The sequence below is a fragment of the Rhinoraja longicauda genome, chromosome 18 (genome assembly GCF_053455715.1).
Source record: "Rhinoraja longicauda isolate Sanriku21f chromosome 18, sRhiLon1.1, whole genome shotgun sequence".
NCBI lineage: Eukaryota > Metazoa > Chordata > Chondrichthyes > Rajiformes > Arhynchobatidae > Rhinoraja > Rhinoraja longicauda.
Window position 1 is genome coordinate 39,089,807 of NC_135970.1, and position 27,797 is coordinate 39,117,603.

Here is a 27,797-nt window from a genome sequence, read left to right on the forward strand (position 1 = left end):
ACGTGCGGGGATTGCTGGTGGGCACGGTCTCGGTGGGCCGAAGGGCCTGTTTCAATGCTAAACTAAAAACAAAGAATCCAGATCTGGACAAAAGTGATTGAGGTCTGACTGATGCAAGATGTTGAACCTCCTCTAATAAGACTTAAACAGAAAGCACTTTAGAGTTTCTTAGAACTCTGCTGATTGTGCAGCATTGCCTTGAAGGTTGAAGATTAACACTGAGCTCAAGCCAGCATTGCTGGGATATTGAATCTTAACTCTGATCGTTTACAATCCAACTTAATGTAATGTAATTAACATTGCTGCCTTCAAGTAATTGCTAGTGGGACATTGTGTTCTCTTCCTTGCTCTTTGTGACTTTCCGAGTTAAAGTAAGACAACTGTTAAATACTTGCAAACACTCCAAGCCAGTTAACCTGCAAACCTGTACGTCTTTGGAGAGTGGGCGGAAACCGAAGATCTCAGAGAAAAACCCATGTGGGTCACGGGGAGAAGGTACAAACTCCGTACAGACAGCGCCCGTGGTCGGGATCGAACCCGGGTCTATGCTGTAAGGCAGCAACTCTACCGCTGCGCCACCGTGCTGACCTGAAAATGCTGGTTTGTTTTTAAAAAAGACTGCTGGAGTAACTCAGCGGGTCAGGCAGCGTCATGACCCTTGTGATATTCTAACTCGTAACAAGATACCATCTTTCTCTTGATGCGCGAGTAATGTCACATTTTGAGCTGTTGCGCTGGAGTGAGTGAAATCCAACACTTGGAATTAATGCCCACAGACATTAATGTGAGTTAGATGTGATTTTATTGAGGTGTGCAGGTGTAACAGATCTTTCCTGACCCTTGTTTTCAAATAATCCCATGGTCTCCTCTGTGCGTCTCTTCCCATCTAACGAGCGCAACAGGACGGCACGGTGGCGCGGTGGTAGAGTTGCTGCCACACAGCGCCCGAGACCCAGGTTCGGTCCTGACTACGGGCGCTGTCTGCACCGAGTTTGTACGTTCTCCCCGTGACCTGCGTGGGTTTTCTCCGGGTGCTCCGGTTTCCTCCCACACTCCAAAGACGTACAGGTTTGTCGGCTAATTGGCTTGGTAAAACTGTAAATTGTCCCTCATGTGCGTGGGATAATTTTAGTGTGCGGGGATCGCTGGTACTCCGCAAGGAGAAGTAAGTACAATGGAGAGGTTCAGACACCAGCAGCAATCTCAGAAGAATTTAACTACTCTTCAACAATGAGTCAACAAGTAGCGTAGGTGGTGCTCAGTTGCACAGATCGGGAAGGTTGTAACTCTGATTCCCTGCCCGCACCACGTTCTGTTTATGCCGCTACAATTGGTTTGATGCTCATCTAGACCAAATAAGGAAAGCCCGTCTCCACCACTTGTTGGATTAATCAGCCAACAACGATTTCATTGACAAAAGATAAGAGAACGGTGGCGCAGCGGTAGAGTTGCTGCTTTGCAGCGAATGCAGTGCCGGAGACCCGGGTTCGATCCCGACTATGGGTGCTGTCTGTACGGAGTTTGTACGTTCTCCCCGTGACCTGCGTGGGTTTTCTCCAAGATCTTCGGTTACCTCCCACACTCCAAAGACGTACAGGTTTGTAGGTTAATTGGCTTGGTAAATGCAAAAATCGTTCCTAGTGTGTGTAGGATAGTGTTAATGTGCGGGGATCGCTGGTGGATGCGGACCCGGTGGGCCGAATGGCCTGTTTCCGCGCTGTATCTCTAAATCTAAAAAAAAAGGACAGTTTGGAAGACGTTTAGACAGATGGTCTGATTCGTGATTAGTACAGATGTTAGAGGTTTTGGGGAGAAGGCAGGAGGAGAGATAGATTAACCATCATTGAATGGCGGAGTAGACTTGATAGGCTGAATGGCCTAATTCTGCTCCTATCACTTAGGAGCTTCTGAACATTGGAAAGGCTCTTGTGTTTATTGGACACGTGTTCAAAGATCATCCAAATCAGAATTGGATAAGCTCCTGAAATGGTGTAAATTGTAATGTTGAGTAGATTGTCAAGAGCCATGGGTGTTTCATTTATCTACGTGAAGTGCTGTCTGGTGAATGAATGGGACGGTTGATGAGGTCCATTGTCCTTGCTCACGGCCTTGTTAAGTCCTTCAGCTAGTCTTTACAGCTCGTAAGCTTTGGAGAATTTCAAAGGAAGGAAACTCTAATTTTAAACAGATTGCAGGACACAGTTTTAGGATGAGAGGGAGGAAACCACATAGAACAGCATATGTCGTTTCAGTTTCCCTTAAAAATTGGACCGAGTTTCCTTACTTCACTGCTCACTGCTAAATGCGTTAATTCAAACATACTGTTGGGATGACGTTTGCTCAGATCGGCACAGTGAGAGGTCTCAGCTTTGTGAACGACCAAGATGCCACCAAATCCCCAGCTCATGGCAAGTAAGACAAGCCTAGCCAACACGGAACACAGCTACCAGACTTGGAGGGCATCTACAACACACGATGCCTCAGAAAAGCCACCAGCATCCACAAAGACTCTTCACACCCCTGCAACAGTCTGTTCAAACTCCTTCCATCGGGCAGACGATACAAGGCCTTCTATGCCCGCACCTCCAGACTCAGGAACAGCTTCATCCCCAGGGCCATAGCTGCTATGAACTGGTCCTGCTGAGCCGGATGGCCACAACGCATAGATCAACTTGCACTTTACCCTGTCCAAAACTGTTACAACTGTTTCGTTTCGTTGGGTTGCTGCTGTCTAAATTACCTAAATTATTGCATCGTATGGGAGGCGCATTCCCAATCTCCTGGGTACAATGACAATCAAGATATATTGTAGTGTATTGTATTGTATTGTGTCAGGAGTTACGGGGAGAAGGCATGAGAATGGGTTTGAGAGGGAAAGATAGATCAGCCACGTTTGAGTGGCCGAGTAGACTCGATGGGCCGAGTGGCCTAATTCCGCTCCGAGAACTTGTGAACTTTCCAACAGCTCTATCAACTGGCCCAATCAAAATCAGTTGATATTTAGTACGCTTTCAATTTTATTTCTAAACGCTCAGATTTTAAATGGCTTTATTTATTTTTTTAAAACACACACATTGCCCTCAAGGCCAATCCTTGTGCTCTCAGCATTTATCCAAACAATCACTAATATCTGGCTTTCCCAACAAGTCCGCCACATCCCTCATACGTTTATAAATATGTAGGAGCAGAATTAAGCCATTCGGCCCATCAAGTCTACTCCGCCATTCAATCATGGCTCGTCCATCTCTCCCTCCTAACCCCATTCTCCTGCCTTCTCCCCGTAACCCCTGACACCCGCACTAATCAATAATCTATCAATCTCCACCTGAAATAATATCCACTGTCTCGGCCTCCACAGCCGTCTGTGGCAACAAATTCCATGGATTCACCGTCCTCTGACGAAAGAAATGTTGGGGGAGTCCAGAACAAGGGGCCACAGTTTAAGAATAAGGGATAGGCCATTTAGAACGGAGATGAGGAAGAACTTTTTCAGTCAGAGAGTGGTGAAGGTGTGGAATTCTCTGCCTCAGAAGGCAGTGGAGGCCAGTTCGTTGGATGCTTTCAAGAGAGAGCTGGATAGAGCTCTTAAGGATAGTGGAGTCAGGGGATATGGGGAGAAGGCAGGAACGGGGTACTGATTGAGTGATCAGCCATGATCGCATTGAATGGCGGTGCTGGCTCGAACGGCTGAATGGCCTACTCCTGCACCTATTGTCTATTGTCTATTGTCTATTGTCTATTGTCTATTGTCTATTGTAAAACTCCTACAAACTCCATTCAGTGAATGTAATCTCATACTGCATTAATCCTAGGACTGCTCTCCAAAGCTAGCGGGAGTGGCTCTGCGATTTGTTTCTCGGTCCTTCTTCAAGTATTTACCCAATTCCCTTCAGGAAACTGCTTCCTGATGCCCCGTTCAGGGAACGCCATTCCACGATGCTAATCCCACCGAGTGCTCGCAAGTTAACGAGTCGGCACGAGGGTGCAGATTTTCCGACGTCCCTTACCTTTGTCATTAACAGGGCACGCCGAAGGGATTTATAACACACACACGCACATGGCAACAGATTTATCTGCAGAAAATGAACACCATCAGCTCCCAGTCTCTGCAGCACCCACGCCAAGCGATGACTCACACCAGTGCAACTTACCCAACGTGTTAGAAGATGTGATAGTTCCAGACTTTGATTGGACGAAAATGTCTCCTTCAGAGCCATATTTTGAACCAATCTCATGTACGTTTAGGAAATGGGTGGCGTTTCGGGTCGAGACCCTTCTTCAGACTGATATCAGGGGATACCCGTCCACCCCCCCCCCCCCCCTCCCCTGACACCAGTCTGAAGAAGGGTCTCGACCCGAAACGTCACCTATTCCTTTTCTCCTGAGATGCTGCCCGACCCGCTGAGTTACTCCAGCATTTTGTGCCAACCTTCGATTTAAACCAGCATCTGCGGTTTGTTCCTACACATTTTGTGAACTCTGGAAGGGCACAATGAGCTGGATGCAGGTAGAAAGATTCCCCAGTCTCGACCCGAAACGTCACCCATTCCTTCCCTCCAGAGGTGCTGCCCGACCCGCTGAGTGACTCCAGCTTTTTTTGTGTCTATCTTCGGTTTAAACTAGCATCTGCAGTTCCTTCCTGCATGTTCTGGTCTCCAGTGTCGACACAAAATGCAGGAGAACCTCAGCGGGACAGGCAGCATCTCTGGAGGGAAGGAATGGGTGACGTTTCGGGTCAACACCCTTCTTCAGAACCAGCATCTGGGGTCTGAAGGGTCTCGACCTGAAACGTCACCCATTCCTTCTCTCCAGAGATGCTGCCTGACCCGTTGAGTTACTCCACCATTTTGTGTCTACCTTCGATTTAAACCAGCATCTGCGCTTTTTTTTCCTACTCTTGTAAGTTTAGTCTTATTGCTCTTTTACACATTTTCAAAGAATCAGAGCTACGATCAAAGATTATTTGGCAGAAACAATACCGATTGCTTGTTAAGGATCGGCCAGTATATATTATCCCACAAACTGAGCGATGTGCTGGGTCATTTTTCACCGAGTGGCGTAGCGGTAGATTTGCTGCCTCACAGCGCCGGAGACTCGGGTTCGATCCTGACTACGGGCGCTGTCTGCACGGAGTTTGTACGTTTTCCCCGTGACCTGCGTGGGTTTTCTCCGAGATCTTCGGTTTCCTCCCACACTCCAGAGGCGTACAGGTTTGTAGGTTAATTGGCTTTGGTCGAAATTGTAACTGATCCCTCGTGTGTAGGATGGTGCTCCTGTTTGGGGTGATTGATCGCTGGTCGGCGCGGACTCAGCGGGTCAAAGGGCTTGATTCCAAGCTGTATCTCTAAAGTCTAAAAGTCTAGAGCCACCGATTTCCTCCATCCTCCTCTCCGATTCCTGGGCGTCAGGAGCTCGCCGTGCGTCCCTCTCCAGCAGGTTCCCGGTTCCGCGGCGGGCGAGCCAGGCCTGCTGTTTGGGGTCACGGAATGCCGCGAGACCATCTCGTCTCCAGTGGCATGGCACCATGTCTCCAGGTAGCGGGAACCCACCGTCTGCAGGGTAGGGGTGCCAACTATCGCACTCCCAAATACGGGACAAGGTGACGTCACCGCCTTGCACCCCACGTGACCTCACCCAGCCTGCAGCGCCGTCCGGGCCTACAGTTTCCGGGCCTACAGTGTCCGGGCCTATAGCGTCTGGGCCTACAGTGTCCGGGCCTGCAGTGTCCGGGCCTACAGTGTCCGGGCCTACAGTGTCCGGGCCTACAGTGTCCGGGCCTACAGTGTCCGGGCCTGTAGCATCTGGGCATACAATGTCCGGGCCTACAGTGCCCGGGTCTACAGTGTCCGGGCCTACAACGCCATCCAGGCCTAATATGGGACAAGGGCGGTCCCTTATGGGACAAAGCAATTTAGCCCAAAATACGGGATGTCCTGGCTAATACATGACAATTGGCAACCCTAGGTGGGAGTAAGTTCTACTGTAGCCTTCCACTGGGGATAGGACATGTTGTGTAGAAACATTTGCAGGCTAATGGAGAAGAAGTCAGTGGATAAAACAAGTGGTTTGATGTGGACCAAGAGCTGAAGGAGGACAGGCATGGAGAGGGACATCGGATCGCGGGACGACCAAAATGGAGGCAACGGCTACAACGGGCCTTTGTGGCCAGCAGCAGCTGGGACTCAGTGGGCTGTTCTGTGCATATGTACGGGGATAGTCTTGCCGTGCTGTCTGCAGAAGATGTCTTTCACTGCACCTGGTACACCTGACAATAAAGCAACCGATAAAGAACCATTAAAGCATTGGTAAAGAGCCAGTATGTCCACGACAGGCCAAATGCCCTCTCTCTGTGCTGTGACCATTCCTTTGGATCTTGCTATCGATTAACAAGAAAATAGTCGGCCAGAAAGATACCAAGGAAAGCAGCATTAGATAATATTAATCAATTCTTTTTCTGAAGCTTGCGGATTTTAGTTAAGTTTATCCATGTTCTGTGGGAGACATTCAATTTCATTAAAATCCACTACCTCTCATTGTCAGTCAAGACCAACATCGTTCAGTTGCCCAGCAACTAGGGTCAGCTCCATATTGGCTTGGAGCTCGCACACAGCTATGCCAAAAGTATTTGCAGCTTTGTGCCGGTAGATTCTATTTGGAGCATCTTTTAACCTCGGGCCTAGTTTTTAAACTTGCAGTCGATGAACGCAAAGTAATACATGCAGTTCGGTAATACTTGGTTCAGATCTGGGCTCTGCCACCCACCAAAGGCCCAGAGTGTTGCCCAACACAAATTTACCAAGATGGTGAAGCAAGGAACTACAGACCCTGGTTTACAAAGAAAAGACGCAGGAAGGGTCCTGACCCGAAACGTCGCCTTTCCATGTTCTCCTGACCCGCCGAGTTACTGCAGCACTTTGCACCTTTTTCATAAGTTCATATTCATAAGTGATAGGAGCAGAATTAGGCCATTCGGCCCAACAGGTCTACTCCGCCATTCCATCATGGCTGATCTATCTCTCCCTCCTAACCCCATTCACCTGCCTTCTCCACAAAACCCCTGACACCCGTAACCACCTTTCCACCAATATGTTGCTGGGTCTGAAAAGATTAATGTGTGGGAAGGAACTTCAGATGCTGGTTTATACCGATTGTACCCCGTACAATAGTTCTATGTTATCCCTGTTTTGCACCCCACACAATTTACAAATTCCACACTGCAATGACCTTTATTTGACAGGAGTATTGAAAGCTGAGGCAGAAAGACAAGGCAGATGGACTAGATAGAGCTCTTAAGGATAGCGGAGTCAGGGGGTATGGGGGGGAAGGCAGGAACGGGGTACTGATTGAGAATGATCAGCCATGATCACATTGAATGGTGGTGCTGGCTCGAAGGGCCGAATGGCCTCCTCCTGCACCTATTGTCTATTGTCTATAGTCTATTGACTGAAACACAGAACAGCAGAGGGGCCGAATAGCCTTCTCACTATTCCAGATATCAACATGGATTATTGGTGACTGCATCAGCAAAGGTTGTTTGGGCCTCATAACTCTGGGTTCTGATATTCCAGGAGCAAAATTTCAATCACAACAGTTCTCTGGAGGTTAGACAGAGGCTGCATAATTGGTACATCATGCCAGAAACATTGCTCCACTTATTTCTGCTGTAAAATGTAATCTCCTCCTTAAAGTTCCTCCTCAGAAGATATCTGGCCTCTTTCCACTGAAAATGAGACTCAGAATTAAAGGACGATCCTTTAGGAAGGAGATGAGGAGGAATTTATTTTGTCAGAGGGTGGTGAATCTGTGGAATTCTTTGCCACAGAAGGATGTTGAGGCCAAGTCAGTGGATATATTTAAGTCAGAGATAGATAGATTCTTGATTAGTACGGGTGTCAGAGGTTATGGGGAGAAGGCAGGTGAATGGGGTTAGGAGGGAGAGATAGATCAGCCATGATTGAATGGCGGAGTAGACTTGATGGGCCGAATGGCCTAATTCTGCCCCAATCACATGACCGGGGTATGGGGAGAAGGCAGGAACGGGGTACTGATTGAGAATGATCAGCCATGATCACATTGAATGGCGGTGCTGGCTCGAATGGCCGAATGGCCTCCTCCTGCACCTATTGTCCATTGTCTATTGTCTATTATCTTATGATAATAATAATAATAATAAGCATTTATTTTATATAGCGCCTTATCGGGTGCTCAAAGCACTTTACAAAAACAATCAACATAAAAACAAACAGACAAACTATCGTAACGGAAAAGCGGCGAATAAACAACGCCAGCGTCCTCTCACGTCAGGGTCCGGCAGTAGACAACAAAAAGCACAGGACACACAGATACAATTTTTACACAAACAGCCATCACAGCGATTGCTCCAGGCATACCCTCACTGTGATGGAAGGCAAAGAAAAGTCTTATCTCCTCCTCATTCTTCTCCCGTGGTGCCACGAGGTGATCGAGGCTCCCAACTTTTTGAAGCCCCCACCGGGCGATGGAAAGTCCCAGGGCCGAGCCGAGCAGGCCGATGAAAGTCCTGAGCCCCCACTGGGCGATGGAAAGTCCATCGATGATTTTTTGATGATGATTTTCTTAAACTCCTTGCACTAAATGTTATTCCCACATCATTAATCTATACGCTGCAAATGGATTGATTGTAATCATGTATTTTGTCTTTCTGCTGACTGGTTAGCACACAACATAAGCTTTTCGCTGTACCTCGGTACACCTGACAATAAACTAAACTGAACTGAATTGAACTGAACTGAGACAAGATGGCATTGTGGCATTGTCCATCACAGCCTGCTTGTGCCAATGTGAAGGCCAAGCTCAGGACAAGCAGCCAAACTGTGTGCTGATAACACAGACATTATGAGGACCTCTTTGGTATTGGCATGGGTTCATTCTCTGTTGCTTTTCCCCTCTGTCATCAGGCTTCTGAACGGTCCTTCCACAAGGTTGGTCCTAGTGTCTGATTCACCTCAATCAAAGACATTGGACATAGACGCAAAGAGCTGGAGTAACTCAGCGGGTCAGGCAGCGTCTCTGGAGAAAAGGAACGGGTGACGTTTCGGGTCGAGACCCTTGTTCAGAGTGAGAGTCAGGGGAAAGGGATGTGAGAGGATGGTGATTATAGAGAGATAAAGGACAAAATATACAAGAGGCAACCATGAACAAGGACTTTGTCTGTGGAACTGATGCGCTACAATGCTGAGAACTATATTCTGCACTCTGCACCTTCCCCAAATATAGACACAAAATGCTGGAGTAACTCAGCGGGTCAGGCAGCATCACTGGAGGAAGGGAATAGGTGGCATTTTGGGTCGGAAACCCTTCTTCTGAACCAAAACGTCACCTATTACTTTCTGCTCAGTTTACTTTACCCAATCTGCACCGAATAGTGTTAGGAAAATAACTGCAGACGCTGGTACAAATCGAAGGTATCACAAAGTGCTGGAGTAACTCAGCAGGTCAGGCAGCATCTCTGGAGAGAAGGAATGGGTGACGTTTTGGGTCGAGACCCTTCTTCAGACTGGTTAGGGATAAGGGAAACGGGGTTAGTGTACGGGGTGATCATTGGTCTCTGTGTCTCTATTACAGGGATGCTGTACCTCCCCAGCTAAAGTGTGAAAGTGTGAAGAATCTCTAAAGTGTGAAAACGCACACCTCCAGATTCAGGGACAGTTTCCTCCCGGCTGTTGTTAGGCAAGTGAGCCATCCTACCACAACCAGAGAGCAGTGCTGAGCCACAACCCACCTCATTTGGAGACCCTCGGACTATCTTTGATGGGGCTTTGCTGGCTTTACCTTGCACTAAACGTTATTCCCTTATCCTGTATTGTAATCATGTGTCGTCCTTCCACTGACCGGTTAGCGCGCAACGAAAGCTTTTCACTGTACCTCGCTCGGTACACGTGACAATAAACTGAACTAAAGTTGAAGCAGTATAAGAAAATAACTGCAGATGCTGGTACAAATCGAAGGTATTTATTTTACAAAATGCTGGAGAAACTCAGCGGGTCGGGCAGCATCTCAGGAGAGAAGGAATGGGTGACGTTTCGGGTCGGGACCCTAGTCTGAAGAATGGTCTCGATCTCAAACGTCACCCATTCCCTCTCTCCTGAGATGCTGCCCGACCTGCTGAGTCACTCCAGCATTTTGTGGGGGAAAAAAAGCTGAAGCAGTTATGCTTTTAAAATAACGAGCTGACTTAAAATGTGTGGTCGTAAAGGATTGGCTCTGGTCTGACTTATGCTTCTTCAATGGGGGGGCGGGGGGGGGGGGGGGGGGAGAGTTAATTCTCTTTCACCTTCAACTGGGCCAACAGCAAGCTTAAAATAGTGCAGACGGGCACTGGATGACAGCGCGCGGAGCTAAGAATAAACCACGAGGACAATCGAGCCTCCTGCGGGCCGAGGGCAATTCTAGATCAATCGAGGACAGCGGAGTGCATCATTCCCAGCAGCGAGCTAAAATAAACTCACCTTTCACAAACACAACGCGCACACTTAGACCTCAGTGCTAACAACGCAAGCTGTGCACTGCATGTCCGCAATGATCAAAGCGCCAAGGTGCAATGTTACTCAACGTTTCCCTGTTGTTTCATGGATCTGAACATCGCTGGCAAGGCAAGGCCTTATCGCCCATTCTTAATTGCCCTTTACCTTCTCCCAGCTAACAATGAGCTATTCTACATTCTCCTTGGTCAACATTCCCTTTGTCCTATTTTCACTTCCTTACCTACGTGTCTCCCTCTCCCCTGACATCAGTCGGAAGAAGGGTCTCGACCCGAAACGTCACCCATTTCTTCTCTCCCAAAATGCTGCCCGTCCCGCCAAGTTACTCCAACATTTAGTGTCTATCGTCGGTTTAAACCAGCGTCTGCAGTTCCTTCCTACACAATGCCCTTGAGATTTAGTTTCATTCACTTTAGAGTTTAGAAACAGGCCCTTCAGCCCACCAAGCCTGTGCCGACCAGCGACCAACCATTTACGCTAACACTATCCTACACACTAGGGACAATTTACAATTTTACCGAAGCTAATTAACCTACAAACCTGCAAGCCCTTGGGATGTGGGAGGAAACCGGAGAACCCGGAGAAAACGTAGGCGCTCACAGAGGGAACGTACAAACTCCGTACAGACAGCACCCGTGGTCAGGATGGAACCCGGGTCTCTGGTGCCGTAAGGCAGCAACTCTACCGCTGCGCCACCGCGCCGCCCACAGAGATCTCTTCTTCCCATCTCGTACATTCGGCCCATCATTCTCTCTCCACACCTTGTTCCATCTTCCACCTACTGATCTTTTCCACCTGCTTTCCCAACCATCATCGACATACTGTTTTACACTGACAATCTCCCCTCTTCCCTCTCAATCCTAAAGCAGGGTCTCAACCCGAAACATCACCTTCAAACCTTCAACTCTTCCTTTGTTACTGCTTGACGAACCTTAGTCCTCACCATAACGTCCTTGAAAGGTACAGATGTATTCAAGAGAGAGTTAGACGTAGCTCTTCGGGCTAACGCAATCAAGGGACATGGGGGGAAAGCAGGAACGGGGTACTGATTTTGGATGATCAGCCGTGATCATATTGAATGGCGGTGTTGGCTCGAAGGGCCGAATGGCCTACTCTTGCACCTATTTTCAATGTTTCGATGTTTACCAAAGTAACAATCTGTCCAATTTCAATTCCTAAGATTATGTTGAGTAGAGCCCCTTCTTTAGTAGGACTATCTGCAAAGACCCAAGATGATGGAATATTGAGAAAAATCCAAAGAGCTGCAGAATCTCAGTGGGTCAGGCAGCATCTGCAGAGGGAATGGAGAGGTGACGTTTAGAGTTGAGACCCCACTTCAGACTAACTACTGTAAATGTTGTCTCAAAAATAGTTATTGCATGCTTTTATCAAATACTGTTTTCCTCTCTAGTAGTCGCCATTTCCACCAAGTTACTTGATGGTTCCCAGTGTCACATTTGGCAATTGTTCTGATATATGATGCAGGCTAATCGGAAGAAACATGCTGACAGCAGTTTACATTCATATGGTCCTGAGAGATTCAGGAAGGCAGAGACAAACCAGGTCTATCTGGAGAATGGCAGACAAGTGAGGGATGGGCAGGAACCTCTGATGAAGGGCGCAATGCAGAAAGGTGGAGAGGTTGATAGAAGGAGCCAAATACTCGACTGGACTCTTTGTAGGAAAAACAATTTCACTGTGTTAGCACTTAGCACACGTGACAATAAAAGCACCGTTGAACCATTGAACCATTGAAGATGGGGACCCGATTGGCTGAAGGAGTGGCCATCAATGGTGGGATCATCAAGGGGTCAGAAGTGGAAGATCAGAGAGATGATGGAAGGCTATCAAGATGGGATACAGAAAGGTCCACAGCCGTGCCTCACAGCGCCAGAGACCCAGGTTCGATCCTGATGACGGGTGCTATCTGTACGGAGTTTGTACGTTCTCCCCGTGACCTGCGTGGGTTTTCTCCGGGTGCTCCGGCTTCCTCCCACACTCCAAAGACGTACAGGTATGTAGGTCAATTGGCTTGGTAAAATTGTAAATTGTACCTAGTGTGTGTAGGATAGTGTTAGTGTGCGGGGATCGCTGGTCGGCGCGGACTCGGTGGGAGGAAGAGCCTGTTTGCGCGGGATTTTCTCTGCTCGGCGGGGGCTTCAATGTCGGGAGACCCGACCGCCCCGACGCGCAGCGGTGGCGTCTTCGCCCGCCCCGAGTCGCGGGGCTTGGGTCGGCCCGCTGCGGACCTTTCACCGTCCGGCGCGGCCTGGAACGTGGCAACTTCAACAGCCTGACCGCGGGAGAAGACGGCAGGGGAAGAGAAAAGGCATTCTGGCCTTCCATCACAGTGAGGAGGACACTGGAGGAGACTCACTGTGTGATGGATGTTTCTTTTGTTTGGTGTTGGTTTGTGATTGTGTGTGTCATTGCTTTTTTTTTGCTCTTATTGGTGGACTGTGGGTAATCTTTCATTTCACTGCACATTTATGCGTTTGTGACAAATAAACTTGACTATTGACTAAACTAAGCAAAATCCCAAAGATGTGCAGGTTGCATCACTCAAGTCATTTAGCATTGAACATAGAATGTAAGGCATCAGTTCAGTGATACACCAGCTCTTATCATATCTGCTTCATGTCTACAATATTTTCTCGACACACTTGTTTTAAACTGGAATTTTCCACAACCATCCCAGATGGAGAGGCTCAATGTGTGGGAGGAAACTGCAGGTGCTGGTTTACACCAAAGTTAGACACAAAATGCTGGAGTAACTCAGCGGGAGACAGGCAGCATCTCTGGAGAGAAAGAATGAGTGACGTTTCGGGTCGAGACCCTTCTTCAGACTCTCTCTCTTTAGCTCGACTTAAAACATCACCCATTCCTTTTCTCCAGAGATGCTGCCTGTCCCGCCCGCTGAGTTACTCCAGCATTTTGTGTCCATTGACAGACTCAATCCTTGCTTCCTTATTTTCTTCGCACCAATAAATGTTGCAGTTCCCAATCATCCCATGTAACTGTGGTCTCAGGAATATACACACCGATCAGCCAAAACATTAAGACCTGATGAGCCAAAACATTATGACCACCTGCCTAATATGCTGTTGGTCCTCCGTGTGCAGCCCCATACGCAGCAGGGTGCGATGCACTGTGTATTGTGACATATTCCTCCCGTGACCACCATTTACATTTTCTGTGACTTGTGCCACAGTCGACCTTCTGTCGGTTCGGACCAGACGGGATGGCCTTCGTTGCCCTCACGCATCGATGAGCCTTGGGCGCCCAACGCCCTGTCTGTCGCCGGTTTGTGGTTTGTCCCTCCTCGGACCACTGTCGGTAGGTACTCACCACTGCTGACCGGGAGCACCCCACAAGCCTTGCCGTTTCAGAGATGCTCTGACCCAGTCGTCTGGCCATAACAATTTGGCCCTTGTCAAAGTCGCTCAGGTCTTTACTCCTGCCCGTTTCTCCTGCATCCAACACGTCAACTTCAAGAACTGACTGTTCACTTGCTGCCTAATATATCCCACCCCTTGACAGGTGCCATTGTAACAAGATAATCAATGTTATTCACTCCGCCTGTCAGTGGTCATAATGTTTTGGCTGATCGGTGTATCTCTGCTTAATACCAATTCTACATCTTGCCACTTGTAAAGTTACTTGATTATGGCAAACCTTTAATTCCTTTTACACAGATGTTTGTTCAAATCAAAACATCAAAGCATTTTAGTTTAGTTTAGTTTAGAGATACAGCGCGGAAACAGGCCCTTCGGCCCACCGAGTCCGCGCCGGCCATCGATCATCTCCATACACCAGCACTCCTGCACTCTGGGAACAACTTACAATCTTTACCAAAGCCAATTAATCTACAAACCTGTCCGTCTTTGGAGTGTGGGAGGAAACTGGAGATCCCGGAGAAAACCCACGCAGGTCACGGGGAGAACGTGCAAACTCCGTACAGACAGCGCCAGTGGTCAGAATCGAACCCGGGTCTCTGGAGCTGTGAGGCAGCAACTCCACCGCTGCGCCACCGCGCCACCCCTGTTTCAACACTGTGGATTCCAGCCTCAGCAGTGCTGACAACCGTGGTTCCGTCAAACACGTGGCAGGGGGTTTAACCCGTGACACGTGACAGAGTTGCCAGCTTGCTCTCCGGAGCGAAACCGTGCGGCCCGGGTTTCACCGCAACGGCACGCCATTGAGAAAGCGCTCAAAACAAACCACGTCCGACAACCGAAACCGTTGGGACAGGCGCGACCAAAGCACGGCAGGTAGCCGAGCGCCGGCGGACTGCGGCTTCCCACCCCAGGAGGACAACGAGAGCGCGTCAAACCTGGTGCATGGGAGGAGGAAGCACAGCCCATGACAGCTACATCCCCTTGTCCGAGTCATCCCATCACACCGTGCTCCGTCGCAGCGGGGCCTGCAGGCAGGCCCGGGTTAACCTTGCCACCGTCGCAAGCCTCTCGTCTTTGCACAGATTTAACTTTGCCGTCAAAGTAATCAGGAATGCCAGTGGAGCCCGGCTGAACAACACGGTGGCCGGTGCCTCCATATTACAGCTGGCCAGCGCCAGATGTTCAATCATCCACTGCTGCCACTCATCCAGCCTGCACGCACAGCTGTGGGCTGGCTGGAAAACAATCACGGATTAACTTTATCTGCGCCTAATCCTCGGCTAACCCACGCTCCATCTAGCAGTGCACTCAGTCACCCCAAGGACGGTTTTCAATGCCCTACCTGTGCGTATTATAAGAAAATAACTGCAGACGCTGGTACAAATCGAAGGTATTTACTTCACAAAATGCTGGAGTAACTCAGCAGGTCATGCAGCATCTCGGGAGAGAAGGAATGGGTGACGTTTCGGGTCGAGACCCTTCTTCAGACTGATGTCAGGGGGGGCGGGACAAAGGAAGGATATAGGTGGAGATACCTGTGTGTATTAACTCCACATTCAAATCAACATCTTCTGGAAGTGCATTAATGGCACATCAAAGGACCTTGGCCCCTTCTGCATTGGCCAACCCCTAGAGTCAGAGAGTCCCACAGCGTGGAAACAGGCCCTTCGGCCCAACTTGCCCACACCGGCCAACGTGTCCCATCTACACTAGTTCCACCTGCATGCACTTGGCCCATATCCCTCCAAACCTGTCCTATCCATGTACCTGTCTAAATGTTTCATGAACGTTGTGGTAGTCCCTACCTCAACTACCACCTCCAGCAGCCCATTCCATACACCCACTACCCTCTGTGTGAAAAAGTTACCCCTCAGGTTCCTATTAAATCTTTCCCCCCTCTCCATAAACCTATGTCCTCTGGTTCTCGATTACCCCTACTCTGGGCAAGGGAATCTGTGCGTCTACCAATCTATTCCTCTCATGGTCCTCATTGAGTGTTATCCAACGACCTAACAAACCTGCTAGCTGGCCACAGCTGTGGTGGTGGGAAAGACTGGGCGGGATTTCTGCCTCTATCTACTGACTCTCAAGGGTGGCATCTTCATCTGCACTTCAGAGCAAGGGCAGGGTTTTCCTTCCTTTTCAAGGCATGTGGGGTGAGATTGGGAGGGTGGCTAGGATGGGAGAGATGATGACCAGTGAGCCAATATCTATTGGAACATATGTGTGGGAAGGAACTGCAGATGCTGGTTTACACTGAAGACAGACACAAAATGCTGGCATAACTCAGCGGGGCAGGCAGCAACTCTGGGGAAAAGGAGCAGGTGAGGTTTCGGGTCGAGACCCTTCTTCAGGGTAAACCCCTTTGTCTTGACCCGACACCTCACCTATTCCTTTTCTCCCACACATCTCCTTATGGCCTCCTGCCTCCTACTCTACGACCACGTTTTGTCATCTCCTCCCCCTTCTGCGTTCCGCAGAGACCGTTCCCTCCGTAACTCCCTGGTCCACTCGTCCCCTCCCAACCAAACCACCCCATCCCCGGGCACTTTCCCCTGCAACCGCAGGAGATGCAACACCTGTCTCTTTACCTCCCCCCTCAACTCCATCCAAGGACCCGAACAGTCTTTCCAGGTGAGACAGAGGTTCACCTGCACCTCCTCCAACCTCATCTATTGTATCCGCTGTTCTAGATGTCAACTTCTCTACATCGGCGTGACCAAACGCAGGCTCGGCGATCGCTTCGCTCAACACCTTCGCTCAGTCCGCCTTAAGCAACCTGATCTCCCGGTGGCTGAGCATTTCAACTCCCCCTCCCACTCCCAGTCTGACCTTTCTGTCATGGGCCTCCTCCAGTGCCATAGTGAGGCCCACCGGAAATTGGAGGAACAGCACCTCATATTTCGCTTGGGCAGCTTGCAGCCCAGTGGTATGAACATTGACTTATCCAACTTTAGATAGTTCCTCTGTCCCTCTCTTCCCCCCCTCCCCCTTCCCAGTTCTCCCTCTATCTTCCTGTCTCCATCTATATCCTTTCTTTGTCCCGCCCCCCGCCCCCCCGACATCAGTCTGAGGAAGGGTCTCGACCCGAAACGTCACCCATTCCCTCTCTCCTGAGATGCTGCCTGACCTGCTGAGTTACTCCAGTTTTTTGTGATACCTTAAATCTATGGCCTCTCATCTGTGGCATTTCCCTAGTTGACATGATGAGGTTTGGGCCAAACCAGTGGTTCAACTCTCTTGATAGAGTATTATAATGGCAATGTTTACCTGACTCTCGATCAAATCGCAGAACTCCTGAAAAACCTCTTATTAGAGGGCAGCCCAAGTTCAGGCCCAGAAATGAACAGGGTCTCGAAACCGATAAGCAAGATGTTTCCACTAGTGAGAGAGTCTAGGACCAGAGGTCACAGCCTCGGAATTAAAGGACGTACCTTTAGAAAGGAGATGAGGAGGAATTTCTTTAGCCAGCGGTGTGGTGAATCTGTGGAATTCATTGCCAAAGACGGCTGTGGAGGCCAAGTAAATGAATATTACAAAATCGGAGACAGATTCCTGATTAGTGCGGGTGTCAGGGGTTATGGGGAGAAGGCAGGAGAATGGGGTTGGGCGGGAGAGATAGATCAGCCATGATTGAATGGCGGAGTAGACTTGATGGGCCGAATGGCCTAATTCTGCTCCTAAAACTTATGAACTATGAGAGGATAGAGATGGGGAGGGGGGGGGGGGGGCGGGGGTGGAGGAGCAAAACAATTCTTAAATCACAATGTAGAAATTATTTATGTAGAACATGAATGTTGCCAGTCGAATGGATTATACTGGACTCAGCTAAACAAGAGAAAGGATTTTAGTGTTGCACGGGCAATTCCTTTTTTTTTTTCATTTCTTATCATCTGATGAAAGGATTTACATTTTCATCATGAAAACAGTAAACCGTCTCTTATCCTGAACTAGGACTGACAATAGACAATAGACAATAGGTGCAGGAGTAGGCCATTCGGCCCTTCGAGCAAGCACCGCCATTCAATGTGATCATGGCTGATCATTGTCAATCAGTACCCCGTTCCTGCCTTCTCCCCATACCCTCTGACTCTGCTATCCTTAAGAGCTCTATCTAGCTCTCTCTTGAATACATTCAGAGAATTGGCCTCCACTGCCTTCTGAGGCAGAGAATTCCACAGATTCACAACTCTCTGACTGAAAAAGTTTTTCCTCATCTCTGTTCTAAATGGCCTACCCCTTATTCTTCAACTGTGTCAAACTGTAAACAAAATTGTCATTCCCACTCCTTTTGCATTTCTTCATTCAACAGAAGAATTACCATAGAACATTTCAGCACGAGATCAGGCCCTTTAGAAATATAGAAACACAGGAGATAGGTGCAGGAATAGGCCATTCGGCCCTTCGAGCCATTCAATATGATCATGGCTGATCATCCAAAATTGGTCCATCCCCTGGACTGCAGAGCATCGTCCAGAAGGCTCAAACTCTGGAGACCAGAGAAATCTCCGGAAGACATTCACATGGCAATTGATCCCTCTGAGAAACTCCCACCAGGTTCCGACCAACCGTGGATAACCTGGCACAGTCTCAACAGACTGCGGACAGGCGTGGGGAGGGGCAAGTCGAACGTGCTGGAGTGGGGATGTACTGAAGGTGGGGCAGACTGTGAGTGTGGACGGGGCCTCCAGACGATGGAACATCTCCTGAGCTGTGACATGCTGCATGACACACGCACTGTAAAGGATCTTGCAGAGGCCAACCGCGTGGCACTAACATTCGCTCGCTATTGGCAAACAGTTGTTGTGATGACACGAATAAATAATTAAAACCAAAATCAGTACCCCGTTCCTGCTTTTTCACCGGTGTTAGACTGTGGCCCACAGTGTCTGTGCCGAACATGATGCCAGGACCATTTCTTTTCTAACTTTTCCATATCCCTCTACACACTACATAAGCCTACACAAAAGCCTCTTCAATGCCATTGTCATGTCTATCTCAACCAACAACACTGCCAGCGCGTGTCAGGAACTCAGACATTCATAACAAAATGATCACCAATGCGTCCACAATTTCTAGAGCCACCTCCTTAAGTACCCTGGGATTCAGACCATCAGGCATTAGGTTTTCTGTCTGTCAACCAATTTTCTATCCATGTCAGTACCCTACCTCAATACCTTGCGCTCTAATTTTGCCCACCAATCTCCTATGTGGGACCTTGTCGAAGGCTTTCTGAAAGTCAAGGTACACCACATCCACCGGCTCTCCCCTGTCAATTTTCCTAGTTACATCTTCAAGAAATTCCAGTAGATTAGTCAAGCATGATTTCCCCTTTGTAAATCCATGCTGACTCGGAACGATCCTGTTATTGCTATTCAAGTGCTCCGCAATTTCGTCTTTTATAATTGACTCCAGCATCTTCCCACCACTGATGTCAGACTAACTGGTCTATAATTTCCCGTTTTATCTCTCCCTCCTTTCTTAAAAAGTGGGACAACAATAGCCACCCTCCAATCCACAGGAACTGACCCTGAATCTATAGAACTTTGGAAAATGATCAGGATGACAGATCTAGTCAACCTAAGATCACTTTGTGTAGGAAGGAAGATAGACACAAAATGCTGGAGTAACTCAGCGGGTCAGGCAGCATCTCTGGAGAGAAGGAATGAGTGAAGTTTCGGGGCGAGACCCTTCTTCAGACTGATGTCAGGGGGGTGGGAGGTACATGGATAAGGAAGTGTATAGATAAGGAGGTGTAAGGTGTGGAAACAGGACCAAGGGAATGGAGATCAAGGAAAATGTAGAATAGATCATCGTTAGCTGGGAGAAGGTAACAATAAAGCAAACAGAGATAAAATGTAGTCAGAGACAGTGAGACTGGTCGGAGAACTGGGAAGGGGGAGGGGATGTAGAGAGAGAGGGAAAGCAAGGGTTACTTGAAGTTAGAGAAGTTAAAGTTCATACCGCTGGGGTGTAAGCTGCCCAAGCGAAATATGAGGTGCTGTTCCTCCAATTTGCGCTGGGCCTCACTCTGACAAAGGAGGAGGCCCAGGACAGAAAGGTCAGTGTGGGAATGGGAGGGGGAGTTAAAGTGTTTCGCAACAGGTTAAACTAAGATCAGTCCGTTCAGCTAATTACCGACACACACATGTCCATCTTGGATCACAATGAGTCACAATGAGACCTCCTCCGATCAATAACTGATCACATTGCAGAACAGCGTTGATCGATCAGGAGTCTTACATTCCAACTTATCCACGCACTTGAGTGTATCACACTCAACTTCATCATGGAAAAAATCACCGTAGGAATCTGTCACATTCCAGGCACCATTCCTCGTCTGCAGTCCCAGCGGAATGCCAAACCAATAGTCAAAGATAATTGACCAGAATTTATCACATTATCCTGTGAGATACAGCAAGCAATAACCAGGCATTGCCACGGGTGAAGAGAACAGTCATTCTGAAGAGAAGGCACAAAGGCACAGCATTGATTGTGGTCCGATCATCTTTTGCCATACCCCAGTGTGAGACTCACCGATATCTGTTTGTTTGTGGTTCTTGATAAATTCAGCCAGTTCAAAATTCCCAGCGATTATCGCCACCTGTAAAAGAAATTGTAAAGTTAGTCTAACTGAAAGATAGACAGTTTAGTTTAGTTTAGTTTAGTTTAGAGATACAGCGCGGAAACAGGCCTTTTCGGCCGAACCGAGTCCGCGCCGACCACCGGTCCCCACACATTAACACTATCCTACACCCACTAGGGACAATTTTTACATTCAAACCCAGCCAATTAACCTACAAACCTGCACGTCTTTGGAGCGTGGAAGGAAACCGAAGATCTCGGAGAAAACCCATGCGGGTCACGGGGAGAACGTACAAACTCTGTACAGACGGCACCCGTGGTCGGGATGGAACCCGGGTCTCCTGCGCTGCATTCGCTGTAAGGCAGCAACTCTACTGCTGCGCCGCCGTGACCGCCCACGCAGTTTAGTGATAGAGCATGGAAACAGGCTCTTCAGCCCATCAAGTCCATACTGTCTATTGATCATCCGCACTCTAGCTCTATTCTATCCCACTTTCGCAACCTGCACTCTCAGGGCAATTTACAGGAGCCAATTAACCTACAAACCCACATGCCTTTGGAACATGGGAGTAAACCGCACCCGGAGGAAACCCAAATGGTCACAGGAAGAACGGACAAACTCCGCAAAGACAACACCCATAGTCAGGATCGAACCTGGGCCTCTGGTGCTGTGAGGCAGCAACTCTACCGCTGCGCCACCGTGCCGCCCAAGATGTCCGAAGAATCCTAAGCAATGAATTGCTTTTACAGTCATAAGATCATGAGATAGGAGCAGAATTAGGCCATTTGGCCCATCAAGTCCACTCCGCCATTCAATCATGACTGATTTATCTCTCCCTCCTAACCCCACTCTCCTGCCTTCTCCCCATCACCCCTGACACCCGTACTAATTAAGAATCTATCTATCTCTGCCTTAAAAATATCCACTGACTTGTGGCCTCCACGGCCTTCTGTGGCAAAGAATTCCACAGATTCACCACCCTCTGACTGAAGAAATTCCTCCTCATCTCCTTCCTAAAGGAACATCCTTTAATTCTGAGGCTGTAACCTCTGAGACTCTCCCACCAGTGGAAACATCCTCTCCACATCCACTCTATCCTGGCCTTTCATTATTCAGTAGGCCTCAATATGGTCCCCCTTGTTGCTCTGGTGGCTTGTAAACGAACCACGTGAAATATGACTTGCTCTTCCTCCAGTTTGCGTGCGGCAATAACAGCATCATGTCCATTATCACTTTGATAAATATATCCTGCATCCTATCGGGCAGTATATCATTTTGGGGAACGTATTCTCGACAGACCTTCAATACAATTTAAATTTAAACCATAAATTGAGATAAAATATCATGTGAGATAAAATCAGAATTTACAGAATGATAGCAAAGTTTCAATTTTATTATTGCGCTGGATCGACATCAATAAAATCCTGACACAAAATCAATTAGGAGCTATTAATTCCGATGTGATATTTTTATTGAGCATTTCTAACCCCGTAACCTTTCACAGAGGTACTGCCCTGATACATCTTGCGATAAAGGGCGGCACGGTGGCGCAGCGGTAGAGTTGCTGCCTTACAGCGAATGCAGCGCCGGAGACTCATGTTCGATCCTGACTACAGGCGCTGTCTGTACGGAGTTTGTACGTTCTCCCCGTGACCTGCGTGGGCTTTCTCCGAGATCTTCGGTTTCCTCCCACACTCCAAAGACGTACAGGCATGTAGGTTATTTGACTGGGTAAATGTAAAATTGTCCCTAGTGTGTGTAGGATAGTGTTAATGTGCGGGGATCGCTGGGCGGCGCGGACTCGGTGGGCCGAAGGGCCTGTTTCCGCGCTGTATCTCTAAATCTAAATCTAAATATCGTGTAGGAAAGAGCTGCAGATGCTGGTTTAAATCGAAGGTAGACACAAAACGCTGGAGTAACTCAGCGGGTCAGGCAGCATCTCTGGAGGAAAGGGATACAACAAAATATTATTTGGGAACTCCTCTATCAAATCAGAGAATCCACAATCCTCATCATTCACTGACTGCAATCTCATTATGTTTACACTTTCAGGAATAAGCTGGTGCAGATGTTGATTCTCAACGCCACTTTGGTGGGTAGGGAAGGAACTGCAGATGCTGGTTTACGCCGAAGATAGACACAAAATGCTGGAGTAACTCAGCGGGCCAGGCAGCGTCTCTGGAGGAAAGGGATAGGCGATGTTTTGGGTCGGGACCCTCTGTCAGACCCGCCCCCTCTGAATGTATTCTAGACTTTTTCATCTCCAAGTGCCAGCGTGACATCAAGCATCTTAACTTTTCCACTCGCCTCGCCTACTCTAACCTCACCCCCTCCAAAGGTGCAGCCGTCCGATGACTCTGACGGAGGGCACCGACTCGAAATCTTTCCGGCGCGGCCTGGAATAGGCCACGGGATTTTCTCTGCCCGGCGGGGGCTTTAATGTCGGGAGCCACGACCGCCCCGACATGCAGCGGCAGCGGCAGCGGCGGCGTCTTCGCCCGCCCCGGATCGCGGGGCTTGGGTCGGCCCGCTGCGGACCTTTCACCGTCCGGCGCGGCCCGGAACGTGGCAACTTCAACAGCCTGACCGCGGGAGAAGACGGCAGGGGAAGAGAAAATACATTCTGGCCTTCCATCACAGTGAGGAGGGGACTGGAGGAGACTCACTGTGATGGATGTTTCTTTTTGTTTGATTGTGTTGTTACTGCTTATTTTTATTGGTCTTATTGTTGGACTGTGGGTAATCTTTCATTTCACTGCACACTTATGTGTATGTGACAAATAAACTTGACTTGACCATTTAGCAATCAATGAATGCACGTCACCTTGCTCGAACAAAAGCAAGCCTCAAAGCGCCAGAGACCCGGGTTGGAACCCGACCTCGAGTCCTGTCCCTCTGGAACCTGCACCTTCTCCCTGTGACCATGTGGGTTTTTCCCCGGTCGCCCCAGTTTTCTCCCACATCCCAAAGACGCGAAGGTTTGTCCTAATCTGAGGAAAGACACTCTTGCCATAGAGGGAGTACAGAGAAGGTTCACCAGATTGATCCCTGGGATGGCAGGACTTTCATATGAAGAAAGACTGGATAGACTCGGCTTGTACTCGCTGGAATTTAGAAGATTGAGGGGGGATCTTATAGAAACTTACAAAATTCTTAAGGGGTTGGACAGGATAGATGCAGGAAGATTGTTCCCGATGTTGAGGAAGTCTAGAACAAGGGGTCACAGTTTAAGGATAAGGGGGAAGTCATTTAGGACCGAGATGAGAAAGTTTTTTTTCACACAGAGAGTGGTGAATCTGTGGAATTCTCTGCCACAGAAGGTAGTTGAGGCCAGTTCATTGGCTATATTTAAGAGGGAGTTAGATGTGGCCCTTGTGGCTAAAGGGATCAGGGGGTATGGAGAGAACGCAGGTACGGGATACTGAGTTGGATGATCAGCCATGATCATATTGAATGGCGGTGCAGGCTCGAAGGGCCGAAAGGCCTACTCCTGCACCTATTTTCTATGTTTCTATGTTTCTATGTTAATTGACCTCCGTAAAAATTGTCCCTCGTGCGTCTGGAGTGGATGAGAAAGTGGAATAATGTAGAACCTGTGTGAACGGGCGATCGATGGTCGGCGTGGACTCAACAGGACAGGGGGTGTAAATTCTGAACCAAACTGAGAGGAATACCCTCCCTCCCTCATGGAAACACTTTTGAGAAAGCAGGAATCAAGGCTTGTTCACCAACCACAGGGAAACTGATTTTCAACAGACTGAGTAAAGCTCAATGGCAGGGTCCTATTTCCTGCAGAAATTCACCTTCTGGTTAAATCTTCGTGGAGCGAGGGTGAATTTAATTCTTGGTCGTGTGGGAAGGAGAAACTGCTAGCTTCCTTTTGACACTCAATGTTCGTGCCAGCAACACAGTCAATCCTTCATATTTTCACATTCATATTGAAAGTGACTAAAATTCCTCAAATCACCCAATTTGACGTTGCAAACTGAAGGTCCCACGAACGCTTTAGTGTCTCGTTTTTGATTGCTGCAGATCACTGCTTCCAGCTGACGCGCGACTCAATATAGTGTCTCTCTGAGCTGACGTTTGATCAGAGGCTGGAAGAACGAGGCTGTCGACAGTCTGGCTGTTGCAACAACTGTTACAGCACAATGGAGATACCAGGAGTCTGGCGTGTGGATCGCTGCAGAGCCATGCGTCACAGAACGTGGGAAAGCACAGCACAGGAACAGGCCCTTCAGCACACCATGTCTTTGCTGCATGTCAGGGGTGGCATGGTCGGCGGCGCAGAGTGATAAAGATGCTGCCTTACAGCTGCCACAGACCCGGGTTCGGTCCTGACCACGGGTGCTGTCTGTACGGAGTTTGCACGTTCTCCCCGTGAACGCGTGGACTTTCTCCAGGTGCTCCGGTTTCGTGGACTGGGACGGATGCCCGAGAGTTCAGATGAATGAGTGGTGGCCTTATCAAACCATTCGAACTCTTGGAAGGTAGACACTAAATGCTGGAGTAACTCAGCGGGACAGGCAGCATCTCTGGAGAGGAGGAATGGGTGACGTTTCGGGTCGAGACCCTTCTTCAGTCTGAGGAAGGGTCTCGACCCGAAAGATGTTGCCTGTCCCGCTGAGTTACTCTTGCATTTGGTGTCTACCTTCGATTTAAACCAGCATCTGCAGTTCTTTCCTACACATCTTGCGAACTCCTGGAAGGGCTCGATGAGCCGGTCGCAGGTAGAACGTTCCCCCCCCCCCCACTCTGAGGAGTGTACGATCAAGGAGCAAGTTTCAAAACAGGGGATTGGTCCTTAGGCCTGAGATAAGGTGAGATTTCTTCTCTCATTCGGCGATAAACCTTTGGAATTTTCTGACTGTGATGGCGTAGTCATTGTGGTCATTCTGAACAGAGTGGATGCATTTCTGGGCATTAAGGGGAATCGAAGGAGGTGAGCAAAGTGCTGGAAAATGGGGCTGAGCCATAGACAATAGACAATAGACAATAGACGACAGGTGCAGGAGGAGGCCATTCGGCCCTTCGAGCCAACACCGCCAATCAATGTGATCATGGCTGATCATTCTCAATCAGTACCCCGTTCCTGCCTTCTCCCCATACCCCCTGACTCCGCTATCCTTAAGAGCTCTATCCAGCTCTCTCTTGAATGCATTCAGAGAATTGGCCTCCACTGCCTTCTGAGGCAGAGAATTCCACAGATTCACAACTCTCTGACTGAAAAAGTTTTTCCTCATCTCAGTTCTAAATGGCCTACCCCTTATTTTTAAACTGTGGCCCCTTGTTCTGGACTCCCCCAACATTGGGAACATGTTTCCTGCCTCTAACGTGTCCAACCCCTTAATAATCTTATACGTTTCGATAAACTATACGTGACAATAAACTAAACTGGACTTTAACATAGGATCTGCAGATAGCAAAATAAAAACTCTCAGGAGACAGAAAGTGAGTCACTTGCTTCAGGAGGCCCAGCGCTAACACATTCCCTTGGTTCACTCAGATGCTCCTCGAGTTGTGATTCTGTGAGCAAGGCATCCTTCCTATCTCTTCGCCATCCAAAGTCATTCCTTCCATTCTTCAGCACTTGGTGTTCGCAGAGTGTCCCGTTGGTACGAGGGAAACCAAGTGCAGGTTGTTGACCTATCCTCACTCACCCTGGGTCAGCCTGGCTTTCCAGCTGACCTGCACTTTCATTCAACCATCCCATCCTGAGATCACAGGTTCTAGGAGCAGAATTAGGCCATTCGGCCCATCAAGTCTACCCCGCCATTCGATCATGGCTGATCGGTCTCTCCCTCCTAACCCCATTCTCCTGCCTTCTCCGCTGACACCCGCACTTTGGCCATTTTGTCCTCTCGCATTGTTCCAAAGAAGCCTAGTTTCACGAAGATCACCTCCATTGTCTAACTGTGCACACTGGGGTCTTAAGGGCTCACATGGTCAGCCATTCCAGCCTTGTATCCCACGTTTCCACCGCTCCATCTTTCTTTCTCTGTCTCCGCCTCTGTCACATTCAGACCTCATTTAAGAGCAAAAAAACTGCCACGCTGCAGATCCAAGTTTGAGCTTTGTCCATTTCAACCTCAATCCATTAACTCTTGGCATTATGTTCAGTGCAGATATTTGGGGGTGAAAGCCTTTTCCTATGTTGGACTGTTCCACATTCAAGATTCTATTTCTGTTTCCGACATATATGGTAGTTTCTGTGTTGTGCCTTGATCTGACATACCCACCATCCCAACCGATGAACATTTGAACTGTGGGTAGACACAAAATGCTGGAGTAACTCAGCGGGTCTGGCAGCACGTCTGGAGAGAAGGAATGGGTGACGTTTAGGGTCGAGACCCTTCCTCAGACTGACGAAGGGTCTCGACCCAAAACGTCACCCATTCCTTCTCTCCAGAGATGCTGCCTGTCCCGCTGAGTTACTCCAACATTTTGTGTCTACCTTCGATTTAAACCAGCATCTGCAGTTCTTTCCTACACATTTGAACTGTGGTCTCCCTGTAAGTTGAATTTAAGTTTAACCTGGTCAACTGACTGATTTACAATTCCCCCACGCGGAAGCCAGGCCCTTCGGCCCACCGAGTCCGCACTGACCAGTGATCCCCGCACACTAGCACTCTCCAACACACACGAGGGACAATTTACATTTAGACCAAGCCAATTAACCTACAAACCTGCACGTCTTTGGAGTGTGGGTGGAAACCGAAGATCCCGGAGAAAACCCACGCAGGTCACGGGGAGAACGTACAAACTGATAATTGGAGAATTCTGTGTTGGTGGGTTAGTTTAGTTTAGTTTAGTTTAGCGATACAGCGCGGGGAAAAAATCCCTTCGGCCCACCGAGTCCGCGCCGACCAATGAACCCCGGACACTAACACTATCCTACGCACACTAGGGACAATTTACAATTTTACTGAAGCCAATTCACCTACAAACCTGCACGTGTTTGGAGTGTGGGAGGAAACCGGAGCACCCGGTGGAAACCCACGCAGGTCACGGGGAGAACGTACAAACTCCGTACAGACAGTGCCCGTGGTCAGGATGGAACCCAGGTCTCTGGCGCTGTGAGGCAGCAATTCTACCGCTGCGCCACCGTGCGGCCCTATCTTCTTTCCTACAGCGTAGCAAGGGGAAGATTCTCCTGGGGACTCCGTTCAGTATTTACCTGCTGGAAGTGTGAAAGGTTTACTCACCTGAAACGGAGTCTGGCTGTTGTAATTCTTCACTTCTTTGTTGGTTCCACGAAACAACAGAACCCGTGCACAGCTTTCCTGGAAATGG

General features: G+C 48.8%; 1 protein-coding gene across 1 annotated transcript in view; it reads right to left on the reverse strand.

Moving 5' to 3' along the window:
- LOC144602429 (SH3 and multiple ankyrin repeat domains protein 2-like) overlaps positions 1–27,797 on the reverse strand; it is a 248,815-nt gene that overhangs the window by 170,096 nt on the left and 50,922 nt on the right. Inside the window, 2 exon segments of the mRNA XM_078415547.1 lie at positions 20,456–20,522; positions 27,710–27,787. Coding sequence (XP_078271673.1) covers positions 20,456–20,522; positions 27,710–27,787 — 145 coding nt within the window.